At 46.1% G+C, this 19162-nt stretch overlaps 1 protein-coding gene across 2 annotated transcripts in view; it reads right to left on the bottom strand.

Moving 5' to 3' along the window:
• Positions 1–19162, bottom strand: part of LOC147679835 (uncharacterized) — a 407241-nt gene that overhangs the window by 373486 nt on the left and 14593 nt on the right. For both annotated transcript variants that reach the window (XM_086943389.1, XM_086943388.1), the window contains exons 3-5: positions 16684–16876; positions 16346–16519; positions 6542–6712 (exon numbers count right to left, since the gene is read on the bottom strand). In XM_086943389.1, the coding sequence (XP_086799515.1) occupies positions 6542–6712; positions 16346–16519; positions 16684–16876 (538 nt within the window). The remainder of the gene's footprint in view (positions 1–6541; positions 6713–16345; positions 16520–16683; positions 16877–19162) is intronic.

Here is a 19162-nt window from a genome sequence, read left to right as displayed (position 1 = left end):
CAGGGCACCAGCGGGTAGGCGTATTCCGGTAATTTTTCGATTGGGTGGGGGAGTCGGGTGCTTTCAATCCTGGGGCAATGATGTCTCTAACCCCCCCTCCCCTTTCCCCCCCCGGTGGACTCGTACATAGGTACAGCGAGTTAGGGGCATCTCCCATGTTTCCAAGATGTGTAGATTCAAACAATTTACCATTGCAGGTTGTTTTCAGGTTGGTGAGCTCTTACCCCTGATCAGGGCAATGCAGTGCAGTGACGAGGGAAGGGTACTTTGAACTAACTAAGTGAGGGCCTACTGTTGGGCTCTCAGGATGTTTATTCAGTTTGAAGTATCATCCTCTGTGGGTTTCGCGCCAACAGAGGGCGCAGCTCCACTGTTCCTTCGAAGATATAAGCGGGTGAGATAGCGCAGCTGGGCATTGGCCCTGCTGTAGACGAGTGAGAACAAACTATAGACCACAGTAGTGCACAGTAACGCCAGTCAGGCATCTTAGCACTGAGGTATCTCCTGTGTCTGTGCCGTACAGCACTACTGGAACTTGTAATGGTCCTATCTATCCCTCACTACCAGCAGAGTAATAATTTGAGGTACCACTAAGCACGAAGAACAGTCTCCAGTACATGCATGAAAGATAGTTATGAATGTAGGCACACTCATTCTGCCTAGCCATATTTTGTCAGATTAAAAAGGACATAACCCCATACGTTTCTTCGCACATCGACCTGTACGGCGAAGGGGGGAATGTAAAGGGTCTGAGTGCTGCAGTGTTCGGCGGGTTCGGACCTCAGCACGGACAGTCATATTAATACTTGCAGAGGTATCCGAGAAGTCTTAATTGGCATATTAAAAGGGTATATCCCTCTTACGTTTACTCAAAGAGGAGCCTGTTCTCCAGCTCTGCCTGACTTTGCTAAGATGGGAGGTGACCAGCAGTGTCCCAAAAATGTCCTGCCATAGATCAAACATTTTCCGCGGCCTTAAGCGAAAGCTTCTCAAGATTATTATATGCTATCCACTGAGCCGCCATTCTACCTTGGGCCCTAACAACCTGTCCCTAAGTCAAGACCGGCATGGCGGCAGGAGCAATGGGTATATTAAAACTAAATGGCCGCCTGAAGGGTTACCAGGCAGTGGGCTGCAGAAGTGTCAGGTTTAGGAGTTGTGATGCAGGGCCCGCAGCATGGCGGGATCTACAAGGGGTACGAAATGGACTGATGTCTGCCTGGCTGGGTCCCCATGCAAGCACTCATGTGTATTTCCTGGGTTGTCTTGGGGCTCAGCAGGGGCTCAGCCTTGCATGCTCCCAATGTCAATTATATGGTACCATTGAACGGACTACAATAACTAGGTTGTTCAGCGCCAATATACCATGGTAGGAACTCATCCCAATCAGCCGGGATGGAAATTTTATGGAATGTTGTGGCATGCTGTAGGCCCACTCGGCAGTGTAGAACTCAATCGTTTTCACATCTTCCATATGCTGTTTGGGTGGGCAGGCAGTAAGTTACAGCCAGCCGAAACAGCAGCGCACCCTATGCCGGATGCACAGTAGTCATATTTACTGGATGGGGTTTTTATATTGGACAGGTTTTTCACTCTAAGGGGTTATGTAGCGCTGGCTAGACCTTGACGCAGCAGAGTGCTTTACATGTGTAGCAGACCATTATGGTCACATCATTACAAGGATACAAGGTCAGAACACAGCTACATGCTTTCTATTAGCCAGGGTAAGCGTTCAGGGGAATACTCTCATACATGTGCTATCCAGATTGAAAGCATCCTACTGCTGCCGTAGTTAGCTCCCCTATGTGTGCTGAGGCGCTGAGCGTGTGCATGAGGCCTTAGTTAGCTAGAAGCACCTGACCTGTAGCCCTGGCTGCAGGGAGAGTAGGGAGTTGGCACCTTTTTCAGTGCGCCGTACTTAAGAGATTGGGCGTAGCATTGGTTTAGAGCATAAGGGGCAACTTCGGTGTAGTAGGAACACCTGGCATCCATTGTATCATATGATTGGGCAGGTATTGGGCATATTGTTCCCCCCCCACCCGCCCCCCCTTTTTGTAACTTGGCTGCTCCAGCACTGTGCCAAGTTGAGAGGGGCCCACGACCCAGCTAAATCTTTCGTAATCAGGGCAGCATTGAAGGGCTGGTGGAGGGAGGAACCGAGGGTCCCGGCGACAGTTCCCCCATAGATTTTCCTTCCTTGCAGGCTATGTTAGATGCCCTACAGGTAGTGACCCGCTCCCACTTTGAGGCACCCCTTTTGCAGCAGCATGCAGCCCAGCGTCTTGGGGGCTTTCCGGAGCAGCGAGATAGTGGCACGCTCCAGGAACGACCGCACAGGGGAAGCCCTATGTGTCGAGGACATCAAGGTGGATGGGTACCTGGCTGGCTATTACACTCTGGAAGTCCAAGACGGATCAGGCTAGGGAAACGGATAGGGATCGTCCTTGCTCCGCTTGGGGACCTCAGGGGGCGGACATTAGCATGGACAAGAGCCTGACCTTCTCCCTCAGGAGGTCTAAGACAGACCAAGTAGGTATAGGGGCAGTTATTGTGTTGGCCCCCCTTGGGGACAGAGGATATTGTCCAGTTCCAGTCCTCCAGGCCTATCTCTCCCAGCGTCCAGCAGTGCTAGGTTACCTCCTGTTAAATGCAGACCTAAGCCCACTCACTAAGTACCATATGGACAAAATCATGTGGGCATGCCTCGCCAGAGCGGGACTGTTGGGTCGGGAGAAGAAGTCTTCTAGCCACTCTTTCAGTATAGGGGAGGCTACTGCAGCCTTCCAAGCGGGCATGCAGCCAGCAAGTGTTCCAAAAGTAGGACGATGGGAGTCCCTTTGCTACAAGCGGTACATCTGCCCATGAGCGGCTAGTGGTGCCACAGTTTGCTTGTCATGTTCAGTTGACCGTCTCCAGGTTTGGTCTGTGGGCTGCGATCAGGAACTGGACACAGGGTTTCTCGAACACGGAATATGTGTGGTTGGGTTTTCCTAGCATGCGCTGGAACAGCCTATTGTATAGAACAACGGAAGCGCTATCAGCAGTAAAGGCCCCGCCTCATCACTTGGTCATACACCTGGGGGGTAATGACCTCCCGACCCTGGGAAGGTCTACAATATTGCAGAAGATGAAAATGGACCTGGGGGAAATCTGCAGATTTGTGGGGGTGTGTGTAGTCTGGTGGTCTGAATTTGTGCCACACAGGGTGTGGCAGGGCGCAACTCCTTGGGATGCAGTAGACAGGTCTAGGAGTAGAATCATCAGCGCTATGAGAAAATTCTCCCATCAGAGGGGTATGGGTTTCATCAGGCATGAAATGATTCAGGACAGGATCAAGGGCTACTTTGAGGTGGATGGGGTCCACCTCTCACCTGTCGGTTTGGACTTGCTCCTCTTGGACTTACGAGAAGCTCTGCAGAGCAAGGGTTGCAGGTAATCTAGGTAGCGAAGTGGTGGGGGGCCCGGTCGGCGACGGGAGCCGCCGGCCGGGCTGTGGCAGTGTTACAGGGCGATCCGGAAGCAGAGAGGTGCAGCACTGTACTTCAGCGGGCACATAGGGGTGCCAGAGCCTAAAACCTGGAACCTCAAGGGAGGTCCGGGAACCCGTGTCGGCGCCCCAGTAGTCCTTCGGGTGGTTGTGTGCCTGTGCAACCGAGGGTTTGCCTAGATACGCCCCGCAAGGGGCGTGAGTATATTTATTACCATAATGGTGCAGCATATGGGTGGTTCGCCATGGTGCTGCTTGGCTCATCAGGCGGGCAGGTGGCGAGAATGCGGCCTGCCCTTGGATCGCCCGTAAGATAACCCACCATGATTACATAACATTGTATGTAATAAACCTGCAGCAACTTTTTCCAATCTAACACTGGTGTCTTGTGTGTTATTTGCGGGATGTTTGGGTATGTTGCGGGGCGGGGGGTTCTGTTGACATGATGTGACTTTGCGGCTGCCCGAGGCCACCTGGTGGCCATCAGGAGGGCGGGCCCGTAGTCACAGAGGGCCTCCCCCGCCCCCTACCTTCGGTCATCCACTCCTCCCCGGGCAGGTGGAGTCAAGGCGGGAGGGTGGGCGGGCCGGTGACGCACGTCCGGGGCGGCAGGCAGGGCGAGGGGTATTTAACTTCCCCTCGCCATTTTAGATGCCTCTTTGCCGCTCCGGACGCCACGCGTCTTGCTTCAGGGACACTCTTTTCCCTCCCTACCTCTTACCCTGTGTGTCAGCTGGGGGGGAGCAACTGTTGAAACTTTTAATGTGTACTTTTTCGTTGCAGGCGGAGTTACAGGGCGATCCGGAAGCAGAGAGGTGCAGCACTGTACTTCAGCGGGCACATAGGGGTGCCAGAGCCTAAAACCTGGAACCTCAAGGGAGGTCCGGGAACCCGTGTCGGTGCCCCAGTAGTCCTTCGGGCGGTTTTGTGCCTGTGCAACCGGGGGTTTGCCTAGATACGCCCCGCAAGGGGCGTGAGTATATTTATTACCATAATGGTGCAGCATATGGGTGGTTCGCCACGGTGCTGCTTGGTTCATCAGGCAGGCAGGTGGCGAGAATGCGGCCTGCCCTTGGATCGCCCGTAAGATAATCCACCATGATTACATAACGTTGTATGTAATAAACCTGCAGCAACTTTTTCCAATCTAACACTGGGCTCTTGTGTGTTATTTGCGGGATGTTTGGGTATGTTGCGGGGCGGGGGGTGCTGTTGACATGATGTGACTATGCGGCTGCCCGAGGCCACCCGGTGGCCATCAGGAGGGCGGGCCCGTAGTATCAGAGGGCCTCCCCAGCCCCCTACCTTCGGTCATCCACTCCTCACCGGGCAGGTGGAGTCAAGGCGGGAGGGTGGGCGGGCCGGTGACGCACGTCCGGGGCGGCAGGCAGGGCGAGGGGTATTTAACTTCCCCTCGCCATTTTAGATGCCTCTTTGCCGCTCCGGACGCCGCGCATCTTGCTTCAGGAACACTCTTTTCCCTCCCTACCTCTTACCCTGTGTGTCAGCTGGGGGGGAGCAACTGTTGAAACTTTTAATGTGTACTTTTTCGTTGCAGGTGGAGTTACAGGGCGATCCGGAAGCAGAGAGGTGCAGCACTGTGCTTCAGCGGGCACATAGGGGTGCCAGAGCCTAAAACCTGGAACCTCAAGGGAGGTCCGGGAACCCGTGTCGGTGCCCCAGTAGTCCTTCGAGCAGTTGTGTGCCTGTGCAACCGGGGGTTTGCCTAGATACGCCCCGCATGGGGCGTGAGTATATGTATTACCATAATGGTGCAGCATATGGGTGGTTCGCCACGGTGCTGCTTGGTTCATCAGAAAGGGCAGGTGGCGAAAATGCGGCCTGCCCTTGGATCGCCCGTAAGATAACCCACCATGATTACATAACGTTGTATGTAATAAACCTGCAGCAACTTTTTCCGATCTAGCACTGGTGTCTTGTGTGTTACTTGCGGGATGTTTGGGTATGTTGCGGGGCGGGGGTTCTGTTGACATGATGTGACTATGCTGCTTCCTTCTCACCCCGCCCCTTTTCTCCCCCTCCTTCCCCCTTCTTTCTAGCAAACAGCTTGCTCGCTTTGGCGGGATATATATATTCAGCCCCCGAGCATCAACACACATCACCTGCGTGGTGGTCATAATATACTGGTGAGCGCAGGACATTAGAGTATACGCTGAGAATAGTAGTCATCATGGTTGGGCGGGCTGCTATGGTGCGGACGGTGGGTCATAGATGTAGGACATTCAACAGCGCAGAAATTAATTATAAGTGTTCCAGCCGGTGGGATACACTGTTTAGAGTTATATATCTGTTTTTATTTACTTGCTCATTGTTTACATCTGTATACAAAGATATCATGCTAAGGACCCGCAATTGGTGCCTGTTAAAGTTGATGATGTTTGAAAGGTAAAGCATCACAAATGTATTAGTTGTTTACACATAGATTCAGTCAGTACGGTGACACGTCCGCGTGTAAATGTACTGTATACAGTGATTACAGTAACAATAATATTAAAAACAAAGTTAAACAAAGCAAAAAAAAGACTGTACAGGTGTCTCCTGATCACGAATGCTACTGGTGAACGAACCTTTTTGAAGTTAAAACTACTGAAAAATTGTCATCGATCTTCAATAACAAAAGAACGACAGAATTCACTTGCCATTATGGCCACTGAATACGACGTCTTGCAAAAGGTAGACTTCCAAGATAACCTGAAAGATCTCACCACAAACAAATTGATGAAAGTGAATATTTCAAGTTTTGTTAGTTTATTAAAATTTGTAAAAAAAAAAATGTGTTCAACAACATTAATAATTGTTTATGCTCAGTTTAGTGTAATATAACTGGTTCGTTCAAATTGTTGGTTTGCAAAATTAAAAATGTATTGGGAGATAATTTCCGAGGGGACCTCGAAATTTCGACAGCTTAGAGGCCTGCACATGGTTTAATACGGCATTGAGCACTTACATTGATTGCTAACTGGTCTCACAAGGGGCATTTTCATCCGTACTGCAATATGAGTATTTGGGGTAGGGACCTGACATTCATCTTACCTTTGTTAGAATTCAGCAGTTTAGCTATAATCGCAGAGTCTCCCTTGCAGAGCTGTTTGCCCATTTTGTCGGTCACTTTGGCTTTATACTCCTTAAAATGGCGGAATTTCGGTGTAGCTCCTTCACGGTTAGATGACTCCTCGTCATTGTCTTCTGTATTTCTCACGCGCTCTGCAAAAATGCGGGAGAGAACAGGCTGCTGTGAGTGAGGATAGGTTTCACAAACAATAAGCTACCATGGCGGTCCTGTCATTGTTTAGTGAGGGAATAATGGCGTGGAACTGGGCAAACGGAGGTGTGGAGGGAGCCAGAGTCAAACCGAGCTTCAGCAACAAAGCCAGAGCTGCTGGGCAAGGACACAAAGGGAAGAGACAGGTGACTGCAGAGGACAGTCGGAAGGGAATGAGTCGTCACAGATCACATGGAGAGTCTGTGCAGGAGTAGTGGTCTAAGCCCACAGGCCTATCATTTCAAGGCGTCCCAGAAGTACAAGGTTCTTAATTCCACAATTGTGTTACACATTATACACAGCCCGACCATTTGCAGTCAGTCCTTTGTTTGCTCTTCAAAGAGCCCAGGAAGAAAAATACATTAATTTTCCCTAAATGGAGGTTGGGGAGAATTTTAAGAAACCGACGATTTTTGCTAGATATACATGGGTGACATGGGCATTATCCAAGCAGGGAAAATTGATTCTGGCACACCCAGTGGGGTTGTAAGCACTGGCAAAGCCAAGCGGCCTCTGGAATAAGAGAGCTATTGGCTTTGGCAATGTCTTTTTGCCATATTGTATAGCAGCACTGCACTGCTGCTGTTCGGCATGTCCATAAGTCACGGGAAAAAGCACTGTGATGCGGCTAGTGCTCCTGCATCATAGCGCTTTATTATTGTTGCAGGAGGGGTGGGATAGGCAACACATATGGGGAACAAGCAACACAACATGGGTGGAATGGAGGGCGATTGGGGAGAAGGTAGAACAGTCTTCTGACGTGGCCAGCAGTGTCCTCATCAAAGTGCTCTGTTTTGCTATGGTGGTTGGGGCAATGGGAGTGAGGGTCAACACACGGAACAGGTGGGAGGGAAGAACACGACACGACAACCGGGGAGGGAGCAGACGGACAGGGGAAGGTTAAACCAGCAGTGGCTCCTCTGCGAGCTAGTTCCCTAGCCCTTCCAGCAACGTAAAAAAAAGGAAAACAATAATAAACTGTGGTTTATTATCATTTTCTTTTGTTTCCCAACGTCTTTGGGTGGAGCCAGGAGGATAACAGACCCTCACGGGAAGTTTTGGTGTTTGTGTGGAATCGTGCCTCACAGAATGAAATTATGTGCCATGGAATTGTGCTCTGTGCCATGGAATTGTGTAGTGTGGAGTGCAATTGTGTGATATGAAGTGCAGTTGTGTAATGTGGAGTGCCATTTTGTGGAGTGGAATTATGAGATATGGAGTGGAATCATGAGACTTGGAATTATGTGGTGAGGAGTGGAACTATGTGCATGGAATTGGGTGGCCTGGTGTGAAATGGTTTAGCATGGAGTGAAACTGTTGCAATGAGTGGAGTGGAATTTTGTGGCCTGGAGTGTAATTATGTGGCATGGATTTATGTGGCATGGGGTGGAATGGAATTATGTGACATGAAGTGTATTTAAGTGGCATGGAGTGGAGTGAAATTCTGTGACGTGGACATAATTGTGTGGTGAGGGATTGTGAAACATGGAATTGTGAGATGTGGCAAGTAGTGTAAATGTGTGATGTGGTGTGGAATTGTGTGGAGTGGAAATGTGTGCAGTGTAATTGTGTTCAGTGGAATTTTGGGGCATGGAATTGTGTGGCGTGAAATGGAAAGATGTGGATTAGAATAGTGTGCAGATAGAACGGCAGCAAGCAAAGCACACCAGCATGGTTTTAGAAACACTCAAGAAGCAAGGACTAAGGCTATAAATATAAGTAGTCAAATTAAACCTCACGTGGTGAAAACAAGAGTGTCTATAAAGAAAACATGTTTGTGGAAACTTGCTCTGAACTGTGTCATGGGCTTGGGACTTCTGAACTTTGCAACCATTGCTAATGATCTGAAGTCAATGTGTCTGCTTGGAATGTGGCTTCAATATCTTGGAAACACAGGCAGTGGCGGGTGATGCGTGAAATATGCTTGTGTGTGTTAAGTAAATTAAAGAAGGCCTGGGTTTACATACAGGTATTCTGGCTATCACAAATGTGAAGAGATGAATATAAAAATGTTTGTGCTTTCAAAATACATGCATTGTGAATAGCCGCGAAAGTACAATGTTTTTAATTTGGGCAACAAGTTGCATTTTTAAGCCAAAGTGGCAGTGTAAGTACGTTTCTTACAATTGTGTAACAGTTAGAGAAATGAGTCACATGGCCAGTTGAAGGTGTGCGTGCTTATGTTTCAAGTAAAGACTGAGAGGGGTGGGGAGGATGGATGGGGACAGAAACACGGAAAAGTGGTGGTGGTGGGGGGGGGGGCTGGGCAGGGGGAATAAGTAGCACCTGAATAGCGCGAGCAAATTAATCAAGCTGTGTTAGATGTTAGGGCCGGCTGTAGAGTTCCTTGTGAACCCAACTTTTTGGCAGAAATAAAAAATGTCAATACAACTCTTGTGATTAATTATATTGTTAAAGAGGGTTGTATGACGTTACTACGCATTCAGTTGCAATGCATGCCTTTACCACGCAATGCCTTCTCCATGCATAACCCTTTACCACGAAAATGCCTTTAACACGCATACTTTTACAACGATTTTCATTGTTAAACTATGCATGTTTATGGCATTTTCATGTTAAAGGATATCTCTGATCACTACTAATTAACCCTAAAAATTAACCCCTATAATTTACCCCGTGCGACAACACCCCCTCAGTTCCCCTTACCTCTCCACGTCCTCTTCCCTCCAAGCACTTCCGATTTGTGTTTCATGTCGTAAAGAGGAAGGAGAAGTGTCTTTCCGTTTCCTCTAACGACGCCGATTGCCTCCACACCTTTTAAGGTCTCGCCTATTCCAAACCGCAAGGAATGAATATGCGAGTCTAATGGAGCTAAACCACTACTTAAACCAAAGGCTCAGCAAAGGCTCTTCCAAGGCTCTCAAAGGACTCTGAAGCGGATTTTCAACAGTTCACGCGAATCACGTGACCACACAAGCACGCGCATTTCCCATACAGGCTTCCCCAGTGTGCTTAATTGCATCAGACCCATTTGCTCCTGGGCTTCAAATTAAAGCCATCTGTTGCTTCCCCAGCGCACTCGGCCTCACTTCTCCTCCCCCTAATTAACACACACTTCTTTCACGGCTGCGAGGCCGTGCTTCAAAGGGATCCACTCCCCCGCCCCTAAAAGCTTCTGTCCGCGATGTTCTTTCATTCACAACTTGTTATATATCGCCAGAAGAAGTGACATCGCTGCTTGGGCGCCTTAATTAAAGTATTTTTGCAATTTAACTTTTTTATTGGTTGGGGTATTTCCGGGTGCTGTTTGTCAAATGAAACATTTGCTTATATTTTACGGCTTGTAAAGATTTTGTTTTGTTAAAGACGACATACATTGCTGTAATGTGCAGGAATGAGTGATTTTCCATGTATCTGTGAAAACGTACTTCAAAGCGATCCGCTCCGCCCCCTGCTGCATTCACTTTCCCTCCACGTTCCCTCTTCTTCCTTCTTCTCCCCGTCTCCCTGGTGACTCCTCTTTGCCCACTTCTTGTTGCTTTGCAAAGACGGCAGCTCTAGCATACACACGATACTTCACTGTGTTATTTTATCACAAAATAAGCCTGCTTGTGATTAACTTACATAATGAGGTATTAATGTAGCCACCCTCCCCTATCGTGTTTAAAGTTTTTTTTAAAGCGTGAAAATGCACCAGGGGTGGCTAAAAAGGTTACATATATTTACTAACCCCTGCAATTTATCAAGGCAGTAAAAACAACAAGATGTATAATTAGCACCAACACAACCCCTTGTATCCGTAACTTCACAAATAATACGAAAGGAATGCGCTTAGTTTATTAAAACAGCGCAAATAGTTAATTGGTTGTAGGTGATATCCGCATGTAAAGTGCATGTCGTCGATTCAAAACGAAACCCAAAAACTCCTACACGACCCGTTATCGTTCCGAAATAGGTCCAATGAGTACCGTTCGGAGACGAAGCCGCAACACCAACCACTGCGGCGATTTAATAAGAACCCGAACGTGTTGCCTGGGTTGAGGGGTCGCTTTTAAATATGCATTTAAAAGAGGGAATGACTGATTGCTCGTTCATCGACATGCGGTGTGTTGTAGTAAGGGTGATTGATTGTGTTTTTTATTGGTTGGGGTATTTCCGGGTGCTGTTTGTCAAATGAAACATTTGCTTATATTTTCCGGCTTGTAAAGATTTCGTTTTTTTAAGAACGGAAATCAGAGCAAATATTGTTCCACTTTGACGTTCGTATGAAAGACGACATACATTGCTGTAATGTGCAGGAATTACTGATTTTCCATGTATCTGTGAAAACGTACTTCAAAGCGATCCGCTCCGCCCCCTGCTGCATTCACTTTCCCTCCACGGTCCCTGTTCTTCCTTCCTCTCCCCGTCTCCCTGGTGACACCTCTTTGCCCACTTCTTGTTGCTCTGCAAAGACGGCAGCTCTAGCATCAACACGATACTTCACTGTGTTATTTTATCACGAAATAAGCCTGCTTGTGATTAACTTACATAATGAGGTATTAATGTAGCCACCCTCCCCTATCGTGTTCAAAGTTTTTTTAAAAGCGTGAAAATGCACCAGGGGTGGCTAAAAAGGTTACATATATTTACTAACCCCTGCAATATATCAAGGCAGTAAAAACAACAAGATGTATAATTAGCACCAACACAACCCCTTGTATCCGTAACTTCACAAATAATACGAAACAAATGCGCTTAGTTTATTAAAACAGCGCAAATAGTTAATTGGTTGTAGGTGATATCCGCATGTAAAGTGCATGTCGTCGATTCAAAACGAAACCCAAAAACTCCTACTCGACCCGTTATCTTTCCGAAATAGGTCCAATGAGTACCGTTTGGCGACGAAGCCGCGACACCAACCACTGCGGCAATTTAATAAGAACCCGAACGTGTTGCCTGGGTTGAGGGGACGCTTTTAAATATGCATTTAAAAGAGGGAACAACTGATTGCTCGTTCATCGACATGCAGTGTGTTGTAGTAAGGGCGATTGATTGTGTTTTTTATTGGTTGGGGTATTTCCGGGTGCTGTTTGTCAAATGAAACATTTGCTTATATTTTCCGGCTTGTAAAGATTTAGTTTTGTTAAGAACGGAAATCAGAGCAGATATTGTTCCACTTTGACGTTCGTATGAAAGACGACATACATTGCTGTAATGTGCAGGAATTAGTGATTTTCCATGTATCTGTGAAAACGCACACTCGCCCATGGGTTTCTTGGCACTGAGTAATAGATTTTTTTTTTTTGTGAGCTAGCTCAATGGAACTTATTTGATCGACTTCGGGAGGATGAATGGCTGTTGGGACCCGTCATGGTCATCAGGTCCGTGGTGTGGGTGCATTAGTCCATGCATCCAGTGTCTTAGCCCGGTGTAAGTCGCTCTATAAATGATTATTAACATTAACATTAGCCCTATAAAAGTCACTTTGCCCACTGCTTATGTTACAGTGTGCCTGCGGACTCTTACTCTACCTGTATCAATGCCTGTGAGACTCAAGTGCAATCAATCTGCAGGACAAGTATGCTTTGTTTTTACTTATTTTCTAAATATATGCAATTAACAAACAAGTCACCAGTCGTCTGTTGTTTGTTTTTCTCGTGTGGAGGTTTGCACAACGCCAAAGCATGCCACCGCTATGTCGCGCCAAGACATTTTGTGTAGGCATTGGGCCAGTGTGTTCATTTGATATAATTTTAAATCAGGATTTTAATTTACCATCCATATGCAGCAAAAGCGGACAAGGTGTTTGTCAAACATTACACAACCCTATGTTGTATTGAATACATATTCAAGTGTAGTCATCTTAAATTAATCACATTTCAAGGTCGTATCTTAAATACTGATGCTTTAGTAATCCCACATCTACCTGTCGTTTTACAGTGCACGTTAACCAAGATAATAAAATGTACTCCTCACAATTTACGGTGGATGAGCCACAAAGCGGCATTTTTTTAGAGACGCAAACAGGGACCCCTGATAACTGTTCTCAGTTCCCCAGCAGTGTTTTACCATTGTTGTGTAAACAGAGCCCGCCTGTGTTTCTTTCCAGCCGTGCGCGCAGATGGCTTGTGGCAGCGGCTGCTGCGCGCGCGATCTTCACAGCACGCGCTTCCTGGCTACATGCGGAAGCCTCGGCGCGAGGTGAAGGAAGGGACATGACCATCACGACTTCCTCCAAAACAAACCCTTCCTAGCGGGCGCAGGCACAGGGCAGGTCAGAAACAGGCCATTGGGTCTCACTGCGAATGATGTGGTCGGCGTATATATAGCCTGCCTTTTGGGAATTATTCCCTCTACCTCTCCCTTTCACCTCCGGCACTTCCTCGCTGTTACAGGCTCTCTTTCATTCCAGATATCCTCTCCTTTTCACTACCTTTCTCTTCCTCCTTCGTTCCCACCTCTCTTTCTTCCTTTCTCTCTCTTTCTGGTGATCAAAGTCTTATGAAAACGATGTTTTGGGCCCCAGAAATAGAGCCCACCACTTGCAACAACCGGCTCAAATTAAGCACTTTATCTAAAATGAATCCGTCCGGACCACAATAATACGGCCGACCACCACTCCCGTTTATGCTACTGCTGCATGTGTCTTCTCAAATATATCAAAGCAACAAAGAAACACGCGCAGGTTCTTTCGTTCGATATTTCAGCTTTTGCTTATGCCCAAACACCCAGCCTGATTTTAGCAACTAAAACGTGAGGTAAAGGGTGTGCTGACATATGCTTGCTGCAGTAAAGGCGTGTATTTATTTATTTTGTCACTTTTCAAGAGGATTTCTATGTTTAAAGTACATGGCTGATTTTTTTTTAACCCTTTGTTTCTTCAAGCTCTTGGTTCTTCAGAGAGGCACGATCTGAACTCGGCCGCAGCAGAGTGAGTATATAACTGGCCTGGAGACATCCTGATAGTCACTATTATACACTGCGTTCCATCATCTTCACGCACTTTCCCTTACATATAAAGCTCTTTCTTAAATGGGGCATCCGGTGAATGACATCACATGAGTGCTCGAAACCCCAGCATGCTTTGTCAGACAAAGGAATGTTCTAGAACGTGTATTATAAGTTAGTGATGATGATGACGCCTGACTCGGTAAATATTAGAGCTCTGTTTTTGTCTTCACTGGATGGCGCCCAAGGCACAATCACACACCACAACTTTGTGGCTGATGAACCCCCTCAATGCACACACAGCTCCTTCCTTGTAGGGGGGGGGGGGCTCTCCTCCTCACACAACCACACACACACAATCACACCCAACCACACTCACAACCACACCCACAACCACACACAACCACACACACACTACCACACACACAACCACACTCTATCTATTGCCCTCACTCTCTATCTATCTATCGCCCTCACTCTCTATCTATCGCCGTCACTCTATCTATCTGTTGCCCTCACTCTATCGCCCTCACTCTCTAGCTATCTATCAATCTATCTATCTATCGATCAACCTCACTCTATTTATCTATCTCTCTATCGCCCTCACTCACTCTATCTATCTATCTATCTATCTATCTATCTATCTATCTATCTATCTATCTATCTATCTATCTATCTATCTATCTATCTATCGCCCTCATTCTATCTATCGCACTCACTCTATCTATCTATTGCACCACCACAGCATCACTCAGCACCACCACAGCATCACTCAGGGGCACCATACCATCACTATGGGACGCCACAGCATTACTCGTAGCCACCACATCACTCAGCGCCACCACAGCATCAATCTGTGCAACCATTCAACAACAACTGGTTCAAATATGTTCTCACAATGTTTCAAGCTTTATTACAAATGTCACAAAAAGATGTTAATATTTCACTTCTATTTTTGGATTTTCGTCACAATAAAATACAATGAACACATCTCCACAAAAGTTATTTACAAAAGCTTTTGCCATTATAAATTACAATAACTTTAATTTAAGTATTAATGAATAAATAAATTAAAAGCCATTGTTATTTGTAATATCAATACATCAAAGTCACGTAAATACAACACATATTGCATTACAAATGCTATAGGTGTCACAATTGCGAAAGTTAAAACTATTGGCATTGTAAATGACAAAGCTATTAATTTCGCTATTTTCAAAACCAACACATAAATAAAAAATTGTCATTTACAATACCAATAGCTCAATCTTTCCTAATGCGCAACCTATTGCATTGCAAATGCTTGTTTCTTCAGATTCAGAAAACTACAGAATCAGGTGTGTTTCTTTTTCTTTTGGGGGGGTGGGTGGCGGGAGAACCCCAAGCCCCATTTTTTAAACCCATGATTTTTTTGGGGGGGGAAACCCCCCCAAGCCCCCGTCTTTTTTTTTACCTTTAGCACACATGCCTTTACTACTTACCTCGTAGTAAAGGTATGCGTGGTAAAGGCTATTTGTTGTAACCACTCATGCGTTGTAAAGCATGCATGGTTATGGTTATGCGTGGAAAGGGCCGCATTGTAGTGGCCAGTTCCCGTTAGGGAGAGAGAGGAGTTTTGTCCAGTGGCATGAAGTAGCAAAGAGGGTTAATATGCCTTCTGCAAAGAACATGTACTGTGCAGTTCCCAAATCTGTATTTTGTATGGAGAGCTAAGTTGATTCTTGCCTTTGTCACAGAGATCCATGTGTTACCGCAGTACATAAGATAAATCACTAAGATAGAACAGTTAATGTTACAGTCATCAGAGAGCTGCATGCACACTGCATAAAATAGTTTGGACATTATGTTTTTTTCCACAGTGTTTCATTGATTATTCCTATTGTTGCTAAAAAGGGTTAGTTTGGGTAGACATACATTCTCATTAGTACAGTCAGCCATTACCAGTGGTTTCAAATAAATGCAATGTATGTGAGAGAGGGGTTATGGAGAGATAAGGGGCACTTTTGCCCAATGGTAGTCAGGAAATCTGTGGAGGAGATCATGGTGGTGGGCACCAAAACTGATTGTTACACCACGCGCCCCCAGCTCTAGAGCCAGCCCAAAAGGAAATGATGACTGGTGCGTGCTGGCCAACTATGAAGCAACAAAGAAAAGTGGCTATAAAGTCAGTGAATGGTATGCAATGGGCAGGCTGGAAGCCCTTTGCTGCACATAATAATCACGAAGAGACAGCGCATGCGCTATGGAGCAAAGACCTGAATATAGCCATAACTGAAGTGAAGTGGCCCCTTCACATCCCCAGGCCCCAGATCTACAGCAGCTGCGGAATTCAATGACAATGAAATCCCTGAATGCAGAAAGTATTCCAAGACTGCTACAGTGGTGACCCTACATCGTCCATCCCCCAACCGTTACCAACATCAACTTTATGGGAGGCGGCTCAAGGAGGCTTTCCATCTGTATCTGAGCCTCAGTGTGTTATTCTCTTGGCTGTAGCAGGTCTCATTCAATTGCAGCCTCTATGGTTATGTTCATATCGCAGACTCAAAGGGGCTTATTTACAAGCCCCTTGCGCCACTGGTCTATCACTTTTAATGTGAGAAAACCCGATGTACCGGTATCGCAAGGGGCTTGTAAATAAGCCCCAAAGTGTTGTTTGGTGGAAGAGTTTTCTGGAAACTTACCTTCCTCTCCATTACCATGTTTTAAATACCACTCGTGAGCATCCCCATAAGACTTTCTTTTTTCACTGGACAACATGACGTTCTGGTTCCATCCAGGCGAATGCGCAACTGTTATGTTATTTCGGGCCGCGGGCCTTGAAGAGCTTACATACCAGGTACGCTTTGCAACAAGATCTGAAAATGAGGATATGGTATGATATTTAAGGTATGAATGCACAGGACAGACACGTTATAAAGGCCCATGGTAAAGTTTATTCTTTTCAGTCCATGGGTGTATGGTGGTGCAAAATCAAGGTGTGAGGTCCTAATATGAAAGAAATTCACTGGAAGAAACTCACCTCTCAACTCAAACCTTTTCAGCATGTCGAGGAGGGTCCTCGCTCTGGGCGTGAAGACTATCTCCTTCCTCACAATCATCCTCAGGTACATGTAGGGTGGCACTGGGTAGGAGAAGTTGAGATGGTTTCTGCTTACTTGGGTAGAGCTGCCTCCACTCTGGTGGTACATGCACGACCACTGCTGCAAAGGTTCCTATAGTGGGTGAAGAGAAGAGAGTACCAGCTAGAGTCCGTTAGTGTAACCAATGGTTGAGTGGTCTTTTACCACAGATTTTGACTCTCATAAACGGATAGTGCTCGGGCAGAACCAGTCACAATGCAATCATTTTATCATATGTGAAAGAAGGAAAAGCTGAGTTGAAGCTGCCAGAATTCCAAATTGTGGCCTGCGGATTGTATCTATCATCATGGTAGCAGATGCAATAACCAACTGAAATATCTTATTGGCCTGAAAAGGGTTCTACACCAATCACAAATCATTGGAAGCAGGATTGCTTTTTTCCTTTTCTGCACTCAAAAGTTGCACAGAACTCAAAGTAATTTGTTTGTGAAATTAATATCAATATTACAAAACAAAATAAAAGGACTGGATAAATGATGTTACATATTTTACACACACACCACATGCGCGCCTCACACCGTAGCAGTGGCCACTATGCAGTTATGCATGTCAGATTTTCCACAGGAAGAGTGCTTTTTGTTTTGCTAATATATTTGGCACCATTTGATGAATCTTCGCAAAACTTTCACAAAAGAAAAGTTCACTCACCTCAGCTCCTTCCTGGAAAGTTTCAGGGCGATCGGTTAAGCAGGAGCCCAACAAGCATTTGCAATGCAATCGGTATCGCCTTTGGGTTCTTATATGTATTTAGCTATGCAGAACATTAGCCTGGGTGCTGAAACATCGACTGTTCTTTAACATGGAGGGAAAGTAAGCACCAAATGGCGTGACATGCTAGGAATGGGAACCCATGGAGAGAAATATTGCCTTTCAGCGGGAAATAGTATAGTCCTAAGCTCTGTTTTTAATATAAAATCTGGGCCCTCGTGGTCATATCACCGAAAATACAAGATTTGAAAAAATATTACTGTCTTCGGGTGCTCGTGGAAGACAATTTCTATGGACTGGAATATAGAGAATGCTACATTGATTCTGGTATTTTACTAACCTCAGCTGGTCGTTTTCTATCAAGAAAGTTAAATAGAGGCAGTTGCCAGAAAAATAAAGAAAAGAAAGTCCCTCAGCAGAAAGCAATTCTTATATTGTACTGAACTCTACTGGTCATTTTCTATCAAGACACTTAAATAGAGGCAGTTGAACAGAATACAAGTCCATAAGTGGAAGCAGACAAGGCATAGGGCTAATCTGCAGAGCCCCCAAAGTACATACACATATAAGTATACAATAAAGTATATACAAGAGGTCTTGAATACTCAACCTAAATAAAAATGGGGGTGTCTTAAAACACTTTTTCCCTTGCATGTTTCCATGGAAAAAATTAGACAATGATACAAGATCAACAGCTGAATAGAATTACATAAATTTGGAAGAAAGCTAAATATTTACCCAGAAACTATGTTTTTTGAGATTTGGGCAAAATCTGTCCAGCCATTTTCGCGAAATTAAGGCTCAACATGTAGAGATACCTGTCCCACAGAACAGACATCTGAAGTAATTGAAGTAACTATAACTTGCGCCCCCACTATGCACAATGTTGACATTAATGATGTCAATTATGTTTATTTTTATTTGGCCCGGCCGACCCAGAAAGTCCAGAAGGTCAGGGTACCTCTCCTCCTATACCTTATTTTCTTTTCATTTTCATCACTCCGACTCCCAGTGTTCTTTAGTGGCGGTCGCAACATTTCTTTTCATCTTGTACTAGGCAATCTGAGCACAAGCTCCCGCGGGACTTGAAGGCTCTTCTCACTCCTGCTGGAGCTAGGCGGTTGATGGGGGAAAAAAAACCTCTGCCAATCCTATCACTTGACTATTGGAATCTGCATGCCCCTAGGACACCTGTCAGAATCCTGTGAACCCAACTGTCCAGATATTTATAAACTTTGAACCTCAATTTCTTTGAAACTACTCAAAGGATTTACACCAAATCACAAACAGCACACTTTCTGGGTAAACATTCAGAGCCATATTACGAGTTTGGCAGTCCTCCAGTTGGCCTGCCACCACCGTGCCAACAGGAGGACAGCCAAGTCTGTACTATGTCCGCCAGCCGGATTACAACAGTAATCCATGGCGGGTGGGTGGCGCTGCGGTGGTGTCAGCGGAGGCTGTCTATGACTCATAGAAGAGCCTCAAGACAAACTCTCACTGTGAGTTCACCACAGCACATTCTTGCACAGTACGGAATGCACCATGTCATGCATTTCATACCATGCAGGAACTGGGGTGCAATTTGAGCGGGGCACAACATGTGTCCCCTGCATGCACCCCTGGGCCCAGAGGTGGCAGGGAGCCCTG

Source organism: Lissotriton vulgaris, chromosome 11 (assembly GCF_964263255.1).
Source record: "Lissotriton vulgaris chromosome 11, aLisVul1.2, whole genome shotgun sequence".
NCBI lineage: Eukaryota > Metazoa > Chordata > Amphibia > Caudata > Salamandridae > Lissotriton > Lissotriton vulgaris.
This window is presented reverse-complemented; position numbering and strand designations above follow the sequence as displayed.